Source organism: Osmerus mordax, chromosome 8 (genome assembly GCF_038355195.1).
Source record: "Osmerus mordax isolate fOsmMor3 chromosome 8, fOsmMor3.pri, whole genome shotgun sequence".
Classification (NCBI taxonomy): domain Eukaryota; kingdom Metazoa; phylum Chordata; class Actinopteri; order Osmeriformes; family Osmeridae; genus Osmerus; species Osmerus mordax.
Window position 1 is genome coordinate 7725520 of NC_090057.1, and position 18391 is coordinate 7743910.

Sequence of the window (18391 nt, forward strand, 5' to 3'; positions counted from 1 at the left end):
TGTGTGTGTGCATACTCAGTATGTCTGTCTGCATCCGCATGCATGCGTTTGTTACTTTGTGTGTATTTGCGTTGTGTGTGTGCAAGGCACCACCGAACTCACAAGCCATCCATTTTATTCCGTCACACACACTCCCAGTCCCAGAGTCCCAGATTGGTTCTATTTTTGGGGCTGGGGCCGCTAGAAAGGAGGAGGGAGAAAAGAGAAGGAAGAAAGGAGGAGGAGAGTACAAGAGGAGGCGATAAGGACACAAGAAGAAGAAGGGGAAAAGGGGAGACTGAGTGGAGGTGGAAAGAAGGGAAAGATGAGGCAAAGAGGAGGAAATAAGCTATAAAAGAGTAGGAGAGGAGGAGATAAGGAGAGCAAAATAAAAAAAGGAGGGGAAACGAAGGAGGTTTAATGAGAAGTGGAGTTAAAGCCACCAGGCCTGGCCACTACAGCCACATCCTGCAGATCATGCAAACGTGCTTTTAAAAGATCTGGTCCGTGCACTCTCTCTCTCTCTCTCTCTCTCTGTCTCTCTCTCTCTCTCTCTCTCTCTCTCTCTCTCTCTCTCTCTCTCACACAAACTCTCTCTCACTCTCTCTCTTTTCAAATGTTCCCCACTCATCCTTACTCTATTCATTGGAGACTCATGCCTCATTCAAGTGCTGGCGGAACGTGGCCTGTCTCACTTTGTCTTGCCCTCACTTGCCCTCCCCCCCTCTCTCCCCCCACTCTCTCACTCTCCAAATGTCTCTCTCCCCTACTCTCTCCATCCCTCTACCTCTCCCCTCCTCCCAACCCTCTCTCTCTCTCCCCCCCCTCTCCCCTCCCCTCTCTGGATGTGCTCCCCTGTGCTCCAGTGTGTGTTCTCCTCCTGGCTGGGAGCAGTGCTTCCAGAGCGTGGTCTGTGGTGTGTCTGCGTGGAGGCTCACCTCAGCTCTGTCCCCTCAGCTCTGTCCCTCAGCGCCACATGAAGGAGGCTCCTCCCTCCCAGCCATGCCGCTCCCCAGAACCTCTGAGCGCCGCAGGCCGCCACAGCTGGCAGTGGCTCCAAATAACACCAATAAAGTCCCATCGGTCTGCAAATGTGCCATGTCCAGAAGCGCCGGATGGAGAGTGGCTGGTGCCTGCCGTCTCTGGACTGCTTTGGACGCTCACATGGGTTATTAGTTGATGCTATTCTCAGATGGAATAGCACGAAACCCATTCTTGCATGAAATACCACAAACAGTTACAGTGTCCAACAGAAGCCTTCGTGGATGAATTGTTTGTGCTTCTAAATGGCTTGACAAATACACTGTACCAATGCATCGTGTCATGGCTGCACCATGAGAATTGTTTTATTTAGTGTTGTACAGCTGTAAAGTTCAGTTGATTGTTGCTACCTGTTAGTCCAATAGGAAGAGTTGGCATCTTTCAAATCCTGGGGAAACTTGTGAGAAGTTCTATACCTCAGACACACAGAGACAGACACAGCCCTGAGCAGCACCGTGGAGTCTAACCTCCTTTTTCTCCTATCCCACCCTCCCTCCCTCCCACCCTCCCTCCCACCCTCCCTCCTTCCCTCCCTCCCTCCCTCCCTCCCTCCCTCCCACCCACCCTCCCTCCCTCCCTCCCTCCCTCCCTCCCTCCCTCTTCTCCTTACACCTCCTTCCTTCTCTTTCCTCCTTTCTCCTCTCCTTACCTACTCATCTCGACCCTCCTTGCAGGCTTGAGAACAGTCCAGTTGTGCTGGTTTCCCACTAAGCTAGTTGATCACACATACACAAATGCACATATACATGCACACACACAAAAACACATACATAGTGTTTACTCTAGGGGCAGGACCATGCCTGTGTGTGACCTTTTCCATGTTTTTTATCTAATCAGTTATCCCTGTGGAGGAAGTCTCTCTCTCTATCTCCCTCTCTCTGACTCTCTACCTCTCCCTCTCTCTGGCTCTATTTCTCTCTCACTCTTTCTCTCTCCCTCTCTATCTCTAGGTTATCTACTTATCTTCTCTCTCTCTCTTTCTCTCTCTCTCCTTTCTCACTCTTTCTGTCCATGATGTTGACAAAGCACAGCAGTCCGTCCCTAATCCTCTTCCTACCTGACCCCTCCAGTGCCGGGTCAAGCTGTCCTCAGGTCAGATGACCACAGATGAGGAATAAATGACTATCCTCTATGATTGGCTGACAGGTCACAGGATTGTAGTGGTTGTCCAATTAGGGATGAGTTAACTCAAGTTTTTCGTCAAGTTTTGAAAAACTTGACGATAGTTCAGACATTAATGTATTTGATGTCTGCTCGTACAAGAAGGAAATGTCAGCTTATGTTTGCAACCATGATTATAGTCCTTCTTTGCATGCTTGAAGTATTTGCTAATACGACATGCCTGCTGTGATGTCATGTGGATATCATTCTGGTCTTCTCCTCTTGTGGAATCATACAAATATGTATCCATTCATTCACTCACTTATTCATTCATTCATATATTCATTCATTTTGTCCGCAGACCTGAGATGGTTTCTTTAGTTTCTGTGGCGTTTTATGGAAGACAAATAAAGCAGACAGTCATACATACCAGCCTGCTGGCTTTATGGAGGGAGAAGGTCAAACAGCCAGTAAAGGAGGGAGAGCCGAAAGAAAAGAGATAAAAGGAGGAGATTGTAGAGGAGGCGGAGGAAGAAATACGTCTGGCTTTGTTCCGCCACCGCTGCCTCTGAGGGACAGCTGTCATTGGCTGGCTGGTTTACACAGGTGTCGTAACCCCGCCCCATTGTTCACTCTGAAAGGAGGCTTCAATCAACAGGTGGAACGCAGGAACAATGACCACGCCGCCAGAGACAAGGAGAGAGAGAGGGAATAGACAAAAAGAGAGAGATAAAGGTTAAGAGAGAGTTGGGAAAGGAATGGGGAAGGAAGAAAGAAAGAACAAGGCAAGTGAGAGAGGGGAGTGTGAAGTGAGAAAACGTAAAAAGAGAGACAGACAGAGAGTGAGAGGGAGGGAGGAATGAAAAGAGAGAAAGAAAAGGTGTAAGAGATGAGGGAGATTCTTGAGAATACGCCTCAGGGCGTGTGTGAGACAATCTGTTTGTTTTTACCCACAATCCCCCAGCAGGGGCCGTGGAGGAAGGTGTATCAGTGTGTCTGAGGCTCCAGAGCGGCTGTTGCTGAAGGTGCTCCAGGCGAGCGACTTACACCTCGGAGAAGCTCTTTATTTAGCCTGTAAGATAGAAGGACAGCTGTTCTTCAGTGTGGTTGTGTTCAGTTTCACCAGCCCACATGCCCGTTGTCCTGGCGATTTTTCTCCCCCTGAGATCTGTATGATAAAGACATAATCACAAGTGCTTTTCTTTAGGATTAGGGTTGTTACTACTTTATGGCAGGAATGATTTTAGAAGTAATCCGACATCACTCATATTTCAAAAAAGGTGGTTTGTATTCAAAAGCTGTTTGTACAAAAACAAATCCGCTCTCCAGTTATGACTCCCTGTACACGACCCAGAGGTGGTGGCACACTGCCCCCAACACCCTACAGGTAAACACACACACAACAACAAGAAGAGCCATGGTTGTAGCTGAACCGTGTTGCATCAGGCCTGTTGGCTTGAGTGTGGTGAGCCGAGTTCTACTGCTGGCTGTGTTGTTGTTGTTATTGTTTGTCTGTGTGTGGTCCTTTTAGATGCCAAGTTCCCACTCACCCTCTCGGGGAATGTAGCGGGCAAGGCCAACACGCCTGTGTGTGTGTGTGTGTGTGTGTGTGCCTCAACCTGCTACAATGTCAACTGCGGCTTTCAAGATGACAGCAGTAAAGTGGAAGCGTCTTATTGGGAACGTCCTACTGCTGCTGTTGTGCCCTAGCAATCCCCCCCCTCATGACCTGGGGGGGATTCCAGAATGGAGTGGAAGTGGAATAGAACCCATATGTTGCATAACCTGCTTTCTGGAATACCCGCCTGGTCTGGTTTTACTGCTGCAGAGGACAGCTCACACATATCAGTGTTTTCCCACGGCTCCACACACACTCCGCACACACTCCACACACACTCCACACACACTTAATGATGTAGCCGCTCAGGGTTGGTGTACAATGGACTGTGTCTCAATACGCTTGTGAGACCGGTGTCAGTTTGTATGTGTCTATACATGATTTGACATGTACTTCTCTACACTATCCAAAACAATAAATAAGCAGTGCTTATCCATACACTGGAGTTATAAAGCTTGTTTTTATCAATGAAGGCCTGTGAGTAGACATGCATGATTGGAAGCAGTTCCCAGCTCTCTGTAGGCTGTGGTCTGAATGGTCCTTCACCAGCTGCCAGTCAGCTTGACTGAAAGGTTCCGGAAAGAAGGAGAAATAGACACCATAGGAAAGAAAGAGGGAAGGAAAGAAAGGAAGCAAGCAGTGCTCTCCCCTTTATCTGCTCTATCCCTCGCACAGGCAGGAATGTTAATGGTGCCGTTGCTTTGTGAAGAGGTTAGGCCCTTTTGACTGACGGACAGACAGACAGACAGACAGACTGACTGACTGACAGGCTGACTGACGGACAGACTGACGGACAGGCTGACTGACAGGCTCTGACAAGGCGTGCAGTGCAATCCCTGGAACTGAGCTTGAGAAGAGGCTCCAAACAAACCTCTCTCAGATGGAAACAGGCTGAAACACCAGACTTTAGCTTTAGTCTCGGTTAGCTAGGCTTACAGGCAGCTTTCAGCTAAGCTAGAGAGTCTTAACCAGCTCCCAATACACACGGTCTATTCTCCAGCAGGGCTGGATGCTAATGTAGCTAATGACGCTGAGGGTTTATCCTAGCATCTGTGTGGTGTGTGGTATGCCAGGCCTGGAGCCATGTCTGAGACAGTTGACTGAAGACACTTGTTTGTCAGGGCTTGTTGATGTGTAACATAACTAATGGACCATGGAGGGAATATTCCTCAAGGTTCCTCCAAAGTGCGTGTGTAGGAGAGACCACAGAGGCGTTCCCCCTTTGGTTTTCACGGTGTGTGTGTTCCACAGAGCGTGGTACTGAACAATAACAACAAACAGAAGTCTGCACACTCGCTACACACTCACCACGCTACACGATAACGCCTCTCTGTATGACATCACCATGAAATTAGGGATTAGGAGAAAGGAAGGAGGCGAGAGGAGGCCCTGAGGTGGTCCAACCCATGTCAGACGAAGCAAGCAATACTGAACTGTGTGTGTGTGCGTGGGTGTGTGTTTGCGGGTGCACTAGGTTTCTGTCTGCTTTGCTAAGCTGATTCTATTTATTCTGAATGATGTTTTTGTACAATGGACCAATTGTAAAGACGGCTTATGTAAAGACACACTGTGAATGCTGCATTTGAACTTCCTGGTGAATTAGACACGCACAGGCCTCCCCCCTCCACCCTGACAGACCTCACACACACACAATCATCCCAGCTGTCAGGATGGGTTTGCTCAGAGAGATAAAAACAAGAAAGACACAGATGGTTGCCTTCAGGGCGTGTCCTTAGTAACCGTTGCTGTGGCATCCTCTTCTTTTAGGTTACCTGTCCAAAGTGTTGAGGAACTACACCGAGCAGGCGTGTGACGGAGACATCCTGTCTGTGCGCTGCCCGCCCCGCACCACAATCACCGTCCAAACAGCTTTCTACGGCAGGAGAGGCCCCTCCCACCCCCTGCAGTGCCCGGCCTATCACCAAGCCTTCACAGAGACACGCCCACGAGAGGATGACTCACACTGTTCTGTGTCTACTGCCCTGCAGGTACCTGTGATGTCTTAGCTGATGTTGGTTTATCTTCATGGAATTCTCTCTCTGTTCGTATCTCTGTATTTCTCTCTTACATTTTACATGTAGTCATTTAGCAGACGCTTGTATCCAGAGCGACTTACAGCAAGTACAGGGACATTCTCCCCGAGGCAAGTAGGGTAAAGTGCCTTGCCCAAGGACACAACGATTTTGCACGGCCGGGATTCGAACTGGCAACCTTCTGATTACTAGCATGATTCCCTAACCGTTCAGCCATCTGACTCCCTCTTTCACCGTCTGTAGCTCGCTCTCTCTTGCAACATCTCTCTCGATCTTTCTCTCCCTCTATGTCTCTTTCTCTTTCTGTATCTCTCTCGGACTTTCCCTCCCTCCCTTAATAGACTCCAGGGTCAGTGCTGACACGCCAGAGCTGAGCTTGTTCCTCTGTAGGGGAGCCAGTCTGGCCCTGGCTCCCACACACAAAGCCATTCTCTCTTAAATTGATTTGGTTGTGGCTGGACCGGAAGCCTTTTGTGTGTGTTTGTGTGGAGACACACAAACACACACGTACACACACGTACTCCAGTGAAGGTTTCTGCTACACAGCCTTCTCCTTGGTTACCCCATGAGAGACAAGGGTGTTTTTTCGAATGGTGCTCCTCCATGGTGATTGGTTTTGTCTCAAGCCAGCAGGAATGTGAGTGTCCCCTCAATCCCCAGCTTTACAACCTGCTAATAGAACGTCTTATAGTACCTGATGACATCACCCTCTTCATTTGCTGCTGTAAACTGTGCTCCACCTGTGGTCAGTGATAGGTGTTTCCAGAGATGTAGTCAGTCTGGCAGCATGTGGGGTAGGAGTGTGTGGGGTGGAGGTGTGTGGGGTAGTTGTGTTTCATTTCTCTGTAGCGTCTCCCTGAGCGTTGTGTTCCTCTAATGACGCGTGGCAACATGTCAGCGTGCGAGGTAAGGCTGCAGACACGCTTCACATCCACGTGGGCGGCGCGTTTGATTTTTACAGGGACACTCGCAGTTCACCTGGCGAGATTCACCCCATGGCGGTAAACCACAAGTTGTAAATACCCAACACAACAGGTGGGCAGTACCGGCAAAAAAAAAGAGAAGAGAAGAGAAAAGAAGAAAGAGAAGATAGGAAAGGACTCTTGAGTCTAAGGGAGGAGAGGTGGGCAGGGCAGGGGAGGGGAGAGGTGACTCATGGGAGTTCTCCGAAGCATTTTAATTTCCTGTGGGTCCTGGGAACGATATGCCGAGGGAGAATTCCCGTGTTGTGGAATGCACTTACCTGTGTGACCCAACCACAGGGAGGTACAGGGGAGTAACTGGAGACGAAGAGAAGAGAGGAGAAGAGAGGAGAAGAGAGGAGAAGAGAGGAGAAGAGAGGAGAAGGCGGGGTTAGCTCCTATGCTAGGTAGTTTCCTGTCAGTAGCAGTATTCCCATAGAATACTCACCTTGGAAGGAGGGCGTTTGAAGTGGTTTTAAGTTTGTTTGCCGCCGGTCTCACCAGCGCTGACTTTGTTCTCTGAATTGTTCTCTCTCTCCCCTTCCTCCCCTCCCCCCCCTCCCCCTCCCCCTCCCTCCCACCCTGTAGAAGATGTTGGATGAGTGCCAGGACAGGAGGAGCTGTCAGGTCGTGGTTAACAGCCGTCTCTTCGGGACAGACCAGTGTCCTGGCAGCCCCAGCAGACACCTCACTGTGGGCTACAAGTGCAGGCCTTGTAAGTCTCTCAGTACCACATCCCTCACAATCTCCTCCTCTCTGTTATTCTTTTGGTCTCGCTCTCATCCATCTCCCACCCCCCTTTCTCCCTCCCACCCTCTTTTACACTCACCCCATGCCTCTCTCTCCGGAGCTAGCAGAGTGGATCATTCCAGAGGAAGCAAAACAGTGTTCTAATCCCACCCAGAGTGAAGTCACCTTTTACGACCCTGTGTGTGTTGGTGTGTGTCTGTGTGTGTGTGACTCTACAGTGGACAGGCAGTCACACTCAACTGACCAGGAGCGGGCACTAATCCACTGACCCCTCCCCTTTCTCTTCTCCACCAGAAAGCCATCCAATCAACAGCTCTTTGTTCTATGTCACTTAACCAATGACTTCTCTCCGGGCACAGCAGAATGGCTTCATGGGATGCTAGTGAGGTGCAACGGGCAGGTGTCACTGCCCATGAAAGGAAGGAAGGAAGGAGGAAGGGAGGGAGAGAAGGGGAGGGGAGGGGAGGGGAGGGGAGGGGAGGGGAGGGGAGGGGAGGGGAGGGGAGGGGAGGGGGGATGATGCTGGAGCCACTCTCTCTTTCTCTCATTCTCTCATTCTCTCTCTCTCTCCCACTCACTGCTGCATTCCTTTTCAGCTCCCCTCAGAGCCAGTAGACCTACTCTGTTACAGGTCAACTGTTATGTGTCTAATCTGGAATGCCAGTACATGGCTGCACATGCCCACTGAAAAGCCCATCTCTGTGTTTTCCTAGTTATTATGAATCCATCCCTTTCTCATTAGTTTATGACCAGCATAAATGGCTTCTAAAGACAGGACCTCTCCTCAAATTCTCACTAAGCAGTCTGCTGCAGCATGAAAGTAATATCCAAGTGTTTTTGTGGCTCACACCCTCATGCTCTCTCTTGTCCTCTCTATTCCTCCCTCTCTCCATCTTTCGCCCCACCCATCTTTCCTTCCTTTCCTCTCCTTCACTCCAATCCCTTCCTCCATGCCCTCCATCTGTCCCTCCATCCCTTCCATCCTCTCAGACGAGTATAAGAGCAAGGTGGCGTGTGAGGAGGAGAGGATGAAGCTGAGCTGCAAGCAGGGCATGCAGATCGCTGTCTACTCCGCCATGTTTGGACGGACCCAGCAGGGCATCCTGGAGTGTCCTCCCCACCACTGGAGGGCGCCGTCCGTAGGTGAGGCCGCCACTCTAGTCCCCCTGTGTCCCTCTGCTGTCCCTCTCCACCACCTCCTTCTCCAGCAGGCTCACCACCTGCTGCTGCTGAGCCTGGATCTGTACCTGCATTTGTTACAAATGGCTATAAACGTACAACTTGAATACCCTCCAACACTCTCTTACCAATCACATTCCCAGACACTGTCATGTCAGCCTGTCTCCAATGCAGGTTAAATGAATTGTACTCTACCTTCCCTCACTGGCTGGCTGACTAACTGTGTGTAGTGGCTTGTGGTGCAGAGTTGTGGAGGCTTTGGGACCAAACTTCAGATCAGATCTAGACTGAGAAGCAACTAGGTGGACTCTACACACACCTGTAATGGTCCCAGAGCCCCTCTGAGGCCAGGCTCAGACAGAGCCTCTCTGAGGCCAGGCTCAGACAGAGCCTCTCTGAGGCCAGGCTCAGACAGAGCCTCTCTGAGGCCAGGCTCAGACAGAGCCTCTCTGAGGCCGGGCTCAGACAGAGCCTCTCTGAGGCCAGGCTCAGACAGAGCCTCTCTGAGGCCAGGCTCAGACAGAGCCCCTCTGAGGCCAGGCTCAGACAGAGCCCCTCTGAGGTCAGGCTCAGACAGAGCAACTCTGAGGCCAGGCTCAGACAGAGCCTCTCTGAGGCCAGGCTCAGACAGAGCCCCTCTGAGGCCAGGCTCAGACAGAGCCTCTCTGAGGCCAGGCTCATGCAGAGGAGAAGACCTGGCGTGAAGACACTTTGTAGCTCTGCAGTGTTGTGGCATCACATGGGTTTGGTTTGAAGTGGTTTGTGTCATGTTCATGTTAACTGTTGCTCAAGTTTGAGAGGACATTGAGATAGAAAACAACACACATACACACACACACACACACATACACACACTGCCAGGGGAATAGGAGTGGAATGTATATCAGATGACTCTGTCATCTCGAGAGCTTGGCTCGTAGTAAGGGACAGTATTAAGTTCTGTGTGTGTGTGTGTGTGTGTGTACATTGTGTGTGTGTGTGTGTGTGTGTGTGTATGTGGATACTGTAAAGAGATGATCAGATGTAGCTCATTCTTGTTGAAGGGAATTTTAATAGCTGCATTCTTGGAACCATGACAGGTGTCACTGTTACCATGGCTACTGCTGTGTTGGCCATCTCTAGTGTTAGCTGGGCGCTGTCACACAGGGCCTGGGGTTTTAAGACAATAATCCCACAAATAGGTTCATTGATAATTACACATTAAGACCTTTTCACAATTTCCCGAAAGATAAGAATCATACGTTGTACCTGGCATTTCAGATGTATTGTGTAGTGTGTGTGTGTAGAGCCATTGCCTTAAGATCAGAGACAGTGGCCCCTGGTGTGTGTGTGTGTGTGTGTGTGTGTGTGTGTGTGTGTGTGTGTGTGTGTGTGTGTGGAGACATTGTGTTAGGTAGAGGAGGGTCTGGTTGAAGGTGTGGGTCAGGCAGGACTAGTGTCTGGTGTCATTTGTCATGATTCACTATTCAAACAATGTACTGGGACATGCCCTGGAGTGGGATGGTGTGTTACGCAGTGAGTTCCTATGTAAGTGTGTTCCTGTGTGTACCTGTGTGTGTGTGTCTGTGTGTTTGCGCGCACACACCGGCGTGCGTCGGAGGCGTCACGACTGGGTCAGCAGGCTGAATCAGATGTCAGTCACATGGTAATCAGAGACAGATATGAAGAACGCCATTGTGTGTCTGTCCCCTTTGTGCCGTGTGGGAGCAGGTTGTGACGGGCCGCTGGTGTCAGCGCCACACCGCCAGGTGGTCCTGGGATGACAGAGAGAGAGAGTTTCCCAGGGACAATGAATACAGTAGCTTGCATCCGTGCATTAGACTGATTGTCCTGTACTGTAACAGTAGGAGGATGTTACAATAGGCGAGATAATCGTTTCAAATACGAGTTAGACACACACACACCATATACACATCCTTCAGCTTCTGTCTTTCTCCATTCTCTGCCCTCCCCCCCCCAAGCACACACACTCCACCACACACACAACCACATTCATTCAGTGACAGACAGTAGTTAGTGGTGGCCAAGAAGGAACCCCCGTCAGTCATGCTTTGATGTGGCCTCCTTGTCACTGGAGGAGGAAGCTAGACGTGTTGAGTGACAGCTCTGCGGAACAGTGTTAATTATCTGTAAACGCTCTAACCTCTCTCCCTAAGCTTTGTGTGTTTGGTCAGAGCTCTTTAATCATGCTGTATTCACTAATAATGGAAATGTCGGTCTGTGATGGTGTGCATGTGTTGGTGGTGTGCGTGTGTGTGAAAACCAACCTGTGTGGGTCTGTGCGTGTGTACGTAAGTGTGTGTGTGTGTGTGTGTGTGTGTGGTTAGTGGTGGAACAGTAGAGTTGCCTGAGGAGTTCCACCTGTACCACCTGAACCTAGACTGTTCCTGACACCTGCTCCAGTCTCTCACACACACACACACACTGTACACATACTGTAGACTGGTCCTGTTTGATCTGTGCGTTCCTCTGGCCTGGTGCTGGGCTGTGGACAGAGCTGTCGGTGTGGGGAGAATCCTCAAAGAGCACGTCCAGCACTCCTCTCTCCTCTCTCCTTTCTCATTCCTTCAGCCCTCCTCCCTGCTCTCTTATCCTCTTCCTTTATCCCTCCTCTCTCTCTCATCTCCTCCATTAGTGTCACACACACCTCCTGACATCCAAATTGGCCTCCATGTTTGGCATGTGTCTTTTCTTTCTATTTTTCTTTTTTCGAAAACGTACTTTTCTTTTTATAGTCTAGAGTCTCCTTGTTTCCTGGGCACATCACTAGCCTGGAGCTGGAGTCTTGGTGGTTTGAATGAAACAAAACGTTATTGTCCATTTTTGTTACGTTATGAGACTTGTTGACCATGTGAGATTACAGAACACAGGGTCTAGATACAGAGTACATAATGATTCAGCCTGCAGACACCTCCGGGTGGCGTCAACACACACAAACACACACAAACACACACAATCACGCATTCACACACTACTCTGTATGTTTTCTCAGTCCTGGAATAGTGTGAGAATGTTTGATCGTTCTGGGGTTGTCATAGCGATAGCAGAGCCCAGGGTCCATGCCTGTGTGGAGTGGACACTGATCCTGAATACCAGGAAGTGACCCCAGGAAGTGGCTGGGCCGGCGGAAGGGACACATACTGTTTAGACTCCCTGAGATTGTTTTCACACTCACCCCCCCCCCCCCCCCCCTCTGACTCAACGGATAATCTGATATCAACTTACACACACACTCACGCAGCAGACATTGTGTGCGCTTGTCTGTGTGTGTATACATGTATGTACATGAATGCATATCTCCTATATTTTTCTGTTTCTTTGATGTGTGTGTGTGTGTGTGTGTGTGCTGAGAAGACTGGGTATCTCCCAGTGACAGCAGATAGAGATATGCGTGTGGCAAACCTACAGTAGCTCCTGCATCCGTTTCAAAGGAGTGTTGGTGGTCGACATCCCAGCACCAGGTTGAGGGGCAGAACCGTACAGCCCCGTATCAGATGGTAGAGATGACTCACTCAGGAGAGGAGGTGCAGGGTTCCTCTGGAGAACATGTCCTCTCATTGTCTTGCGCCTTCCAGGAAAGTTGTGTGTGGGGGCGTATCCTTGTGTGTGTTCGTTGCCAAAATGTTTGCTTTGTTATTGTAGATCATTCAGGGAAAGTTTGTTTAAGGTAGCAGGAAGTACTGTCAGATAAGTTATTCTGCTGCTCTTGACCAAGTGGCAGGTTGCGAGGTTATAAGAGAGTAAGTGTGTGTGGACAGGGTCCTTTATATATGACCCTGTTCTGGGTGAGTGTAGGTCAGGTGAAAGGTTATTTGATTTGGGGGTGGCGGCAGGGGTAGCAGAGGAAGATAGTGGGTACACATGGTCTTCTGTGTGTGTGTGTGTGTGTGTGTGTGTGTGTGTGTGTGTGTGTGTGTGTGTGTGTGTGTGTGTGTGTGTGTGTGTGTGTGTGTGTGTGTGTGTGTGTGTGTGTGTGAGTGTGTGTGAGTGGGTGTGTGTGGACTGCCTGTCACATGCCTGTCTGTCTGTGTTACCTCTGCTAATGGGAGCCAGTGGAGGTCAACTTCCAGGAATGCCGTTTTAATCTGTGCAGATCCTCTGTGTGTGTGTTGTGTGTGTGTTGTGTGTAGCATGATCATGTTGGTCAGGGATAGGCTTGAGAGAATCTCTAAGATGAGCAGAACTTTGAGGGCTATCTTTGTGTGTGTGAGTGTTTGTGTGTGTGTGTGTATGTGTGTGTGTGGAGGGGGGTGCAGAATCCTCCTCTGTCTGTGTCTGCCAGACTGCTACCCCCCCCCCCCCCAAACCCCCTGGCTGGGCCCCCTGCTTTGCTAATCACCATGACGGCGAATCAAAGGCCTGGCTAATGGGGGCCTGTCTATCACTCAGCCTTGGGGTCCTGGGGAAGGCTTTCAGCGTGACACGCACTGATAGAATCCTTCAGGAAAGGAAGAGAGGTGGGAGCACACAACGAACACGGCAGGAGTCGAGGAGGTTTACAGAGAGAACACAGACACCTACACACACACACACAGACACATACACACACACCTACACACAGACACCTCCACACACACAGACACACACATTTACATGTAGTCATTTAGCAGACGCTCTTATCCAGAGCGACTTACAGTAAGTACAGGGACATTCCCCTGAGGCAAGTAGGGTGATGTTCCTTGCCCAAGGACACAACGTCATTTTGCACGGCTGGGAATTGAACCAGCACCCTTCTGACTACTAGCCCGATTCCCTAACCGCTCAGCCACCTGACTCCCTACACCCTACACACAAAACTCCCTTCAATGCTCCCTACAACTCATGTGTTAGATTGTAATTTTGGTGGTCTTCAAGCTTCCTTTTACAGGACTGGGGAGGGGGACTTCTGAGCTGGTGGTGTGTGAATGTGTGTGTGTGTAGGGGGGCAAGTAGACAGTGAGAACTGTCCAACCTTCTCAGTGTGGGGGTGTTTTCTGGTGTCTGGTTCCCAGGTTGTGTTCCAGTACCCTGCTACATCCTGGGTGAGGGATTACACTGTGTCAGCCCCCGCTGGGGTGACCTGGGTACGTCCTCCACCCCCCCTTCATCCGGGACCGGGTCCAAACGGATCCTCACCACCTGGAGGTCAGCATTCAGCAGGGGGCTCCACATATCTATAGACCATGCTGGTGTGAGCCAGAGGAGGCTGGGCTGGAGGACCGCTTTAGACCCTCTACTACTGAGTTCATGCTTAAAGGAAGTTAGAATACTGTTATTCAATACCTGCCCTGAGTGAAGTTAAATAATAATGATGTGTTCCATATATAGTATATCGTTTTTGAGGCATTCATGTATAATAAACTATTTGGGATTGGAGCCTGTTTCAACCCGAAGAATATGACTCTTTAGGTATATATTTTGGGTTTTACTCCAAAATAATTATATAGTACAACGTTACGTTTAGAAAGTGTTTCTGTCAGCTGGTTAAATTGCTAATATGTTGAACTGAGAATATGCTTCAGTACGTCTATACATGCTGTATATAGATTTGTCTATTTATCTTTTATCAGAATCAGAAACAGGTTTATTGCCAAGATTGGCGTTTCTCTGTATTTTGTGGAAATCGTGGTGTTCAAACCCTTTAAGACGCAGCTTTGATATTGTTATATGGCTCCTGCAACCCTTCTGGTTAGAACATTCCAGAGAGGTTAGAACCGGATATGGAGATGTCTCACAGACACTCCCCCGATTGGCTATCCTTTATTTCCTGAATGGACAATTTGACCCCTGACCCTCATCATCATTCGTCGTAGGCTTGTTGACATGTGAGTTGACTTGTGACATGTGGGTTCTTACCCCCTCTCATCTCTCAGGGGGCATGGTGGGGGTGGGGGGGTGGGGGGGCATTGGGGTCCAGTATCCGGGTTCAAAGGGGGAAGTCCTTTCTCTCTGTTTTGAGTTTTTACGGAGCGTGTCGGGCAGGTCTGGGGGGGGGCGTTCATGCAGAACCAGGCCTTAGCAACATTCCCAGAGGGGTCGGCCGGCGAGGGGAGCAGCCGGCCTACTTCCAGATGGGCCTGTGGAAAGAGACAAGGACTTGCTACTAGCTGGGGTTGGAGTGGGGCTAGGTGTGATGAAAGTGGATATGGGGGACGGGACGGCGGGAACCGTCTACCTCTCTAGGTGTTGGGGGTCATCATTGTCCAGATCAGGTTCTGTTAGTGGATTCCATTCCTCTGGTTGTAGTTTCTGTTTATCCAAGTTGACGGAGGTTAAGTGTATTGTAATGTGAACACTACCACACTGTTAATGGACTGTCCTGATCTGTATATAGATCCAGGACATATCTGGACATAGATTTCAGACATACATCTGGATTTAAGGTGCTTTGCTTTGTAGCTTCCCCGGGTCACGCAGTAGATATGCTCATAGAGCTCTGGGGTCAGTCTGAGGAACAGGGATCCTCACAGATAGCTGCTCTGGGTTCACTATCTCCTCTGATGGGCAGCCGGTCACCGTCCTCCATCATACAGGTCTGAGACAGAGAGGGAGGAGGGAGAAGAGAGGAGAGGAGAAGAGAGGAGAAGATGGGAGAGGAGAAGAGAGGAGAGGGGATGAGAGGATTGGAGAAGGAAGGAAAGGAGGAAACACGAGAGGGGAAAAGTCGAGAGGAGAGAAATGTCAGATGCTCAGTTCCAAGACGGATGACCCTCCCATCCATCACGGTGACAGGGGGTCTGTCTCTTTAAACACACACACGCAGATCAGGTGTCAGGAGACAATGGGGGGCCAACGTTGGCTGACTGTTTGGGAAGGCTGTCGATAGAGGCCCCTGTGCTGCAGCCATTGTAGGCCAGAGTGTGTCTGAGATGTCCCTCTCTCTGTTCTCGAAGTGTGTGCACCTCTTTGACTATAGAAATGCTCTCTGTAGCAGCTGACAGAAGCTCATGTAACCCTTTGTCCTCAAGCTGCTCTGAAGTGCAGCAGCTTGATCAGCATTCTCACATCGCTCATAGACGCGCTGGTTGTTGTACAGTGTACAGTAGGCTAGACAGATTTAAACCTAATCTGGCCACTCTTTCCTTCTCTGCCCCCTCCCTCTCTCTCTCCTAGATTGCCAGTCGGGCGTGTCTCTCGAGGTCTTGACGGCCCGTTGCCAGGGGAGGAAGAGCTGTTCGGTTCGAGTGTCCACAAGGGAGTTTGGAGACCCGTGTTATTCCGGGACAAGGAAGTACCTCAGTGTCATCTACACCTGTGGTGAGTCCCTCACTCCTCCCCTCACCCCTCTCTCCCCTCCTTCATCTAACCTGCTCACCCTTCTGCAGAGTTAGAGCAGTTCTCTCTCTGGCCAGTAGGGGGTGGTGGTCTCTCACATTTGAGACGAGGTATTTCTCTACACCGCAGATGGTAAAAGCTACAGGTATCGAGAGCATTGCGTTTGATTTGTCCGTCTGACTTTCTCAGCTTAGCTCTCCCTGTCTCTGTCTCTCTTCAAACACCACTGTAGGAAACAACATGCTCTCTGCTTTATAAAACTCCCTTCTCTCTTTCTCTTCTCTCTCTTTCTCTTCTCCCCCCTCCCCCCCCAGCCCCCTCCACCTCTATCCGTGTGTCATGTCATCAGGAGTGGAGTCTCCAGGGTTGTTAATCAGCTATGTGATGATGGCGAGAGGAAGGGAGGGGCGGTGATGTTCATTTTTGAGCAGTTCCTTTTTTATAGCCCCCCCCCCTCTCTCCGTTGCTCTCTCTCTGTGTCTCTCTCCCCCCCCCCCCCCCCCCCCCCCCGCTCTCTCTCGGAGGAAAGAGAGTTTCCTCTGTCTGTTCCCCACCCCCGGGCCCATCCTGAACTGTCAAACCATAATTCATTAAACACATACACACCCACTCACACAAACACACACTCACATTGTCCAGACGCCCTCAAATCCAGGAATCGATCCATCAGTGACAAGCTCTGGAGCCTTTCAGACCAGACATATCATTCACTCACACACACACAGACATCCACACAGATGCACGGACACACATACATTACCACCTTCTACTACTACCAATCCCTCACACCTTCAAATGCTTTCTCAGCCATTCAACCCCTCTCAAGCATAGAAACTGTAAGATACCCTGGATCAGTCTAGACTGTGTCCTCCTAAAAGCTCCAACAGGTTGATGTGTGTGGGAGAGAGAGAGAGAGAGAGAGAGAGGGGGAGAGAGAGAGAAAGAGGGAGAAAAAGGGAGAGAGAGAGAAAGAGACAGAGAGAGAGACAGAGAGAGAGAGACAGAGAGAGAGAGAAAGAGAGTAAGGGGGCCAGGGAGGGGGGCATGGCGAGAAGAGAAGGCTGGGGGAGGTGTAATGTGTTTGACATTACATGGAGGGAATGTGTGTTTGTGTGTGATGGAGGGGGGTGGGGACAGGACAGGGGTTGGGTTGGTTAGGGGGCGGAGGCTGGCAAGACTAAATCATTCTAGCTGTAGTAGACATGAAGTCACTTGAGGCTTGAACAAGTTGTAATTTTAGGGTATCATTTTTCATGGACGGTAATGTGTGCTATATACAAGGAAGAGGGGTAGACTCTGTGTGTGTGTGTTTGTAGTCAGGATGTGTATGTTTGGGTGTGTGTGCACCCTACGTATGTGTTTGTGTGTGTAGGCTTGTTGTGTGTTTGTGTGTTTAGCCTACTGTATCTGTTTATGTATGTGTGTGTATGGATGTTGCCTATGTGTGTGTGTTTATGTGTATGTAACCTAGGTGTGTGTGTATGTAGCCTAGGTGTGTATGTGTGTGTGTGTATGAAGCCTGTGTGCGTGTGTGCGTTAGCCTAGGTGTGTGTGTGTGTGTGTGTATGTACATAGCCTAGGTATGTATATGTGACTGTGTATGTAGCCAAGGTTTGTGTGTGTGTGTGTGTGTGTGTGTGTGTGTGTGTGTGTGCGTGTGTGTGTGTGTGTGTGTGTGTGTAGCCTAGGTATGTGTGTGGTTTTGTTTGGTTTGCAATAGAGGTCACTAGGAGCCCCATTTTCTGAAGCACTTCCATTCCATGATTTAACTATTGGTCATAGATCCAAAGGGCAGCCCCCAGGTCCTGACCTCCCCAGGTCCTGACCCCCCCAGGTCCTGACCCCCCCAGGTTCTGCTGGATCTCAGAACCAGGACTACCTCCAGTGGGGTTCTTCTGAGAGGGAGGAGAACCAACCAGAAGGCTTCTTCTTCACGTCATGTGTTTGATAAATGGGCCAGCCTGGGGATGTTTCCTTTAATGGGCGCAGCTTTGATTCACTCAGTTTTTTCGCTCTGCTTTGAAGTTTCTGTTGTCTGGACATGTCCCTTAGGTAGGGTAGCCCCCAGTCCATGACTCCCCCAGTACTGTTTGCCCTAGAACTCATGGCCATCATGCTACTCTATGCAGTACAAAAGTGGTTCTCAAGGGGGGTGCATTGGATGAGAATATAAATATACATTAGATTATGATAGGAGGAGGACCTGCTTTGTTTCAGGAAGTCTAACTGATGTGAACCAACACACAGCAGACACAGTTTTAGAAGACCTGCAGGGCACAGGGCCATCCTTCATGCTCAGAGATTTGGTCTGGAGTTGTGTTGGTTCACATCAGCGTTGATCAAATTATCTCCTTGAGGAACTCTTTCATTCTCCCTCTCTTGTTCTTTCTCCTCCCCCCCTCTTACTCACACACACACACACACACAACTTCTCAATCTCTTCTTTCACTCATTCACAGTTCTGTCTTTCACTT

General features: G+C 49.9%; 1 protein-coding gene across 1 annotated transcript in view; it reads left to right on the plus strand.

Annotated features, from left to right (window-relative positions):
• Positions 1 to 18391, plus strand: part of LOC136947528 (protein eva-1 homolog A) — a 53869-nt gene that overhangs the window by 10283 nt on the left and 25195 nt on the right. Inside the window, exons 2-5 of the mRNA XM_067241629.1 lie at positions 5507 to 5727; positions 7323 to 7449; positions 8475 to 8627; positions 15756 to 15899. Coding sequence (XP_067097730.1) covers positions 5507 to 5727; positions 7323 to 7449; positions 8475 to 8627; positions 15756 to 15899 — 645 coding nt within the window. The remainder of the gene's footprint in view (positions 1 to 5506; positions 5728 to 7322; positions 7450 to 8474; positions 8628 to 15755; positions 15900 to 18391) is intronic.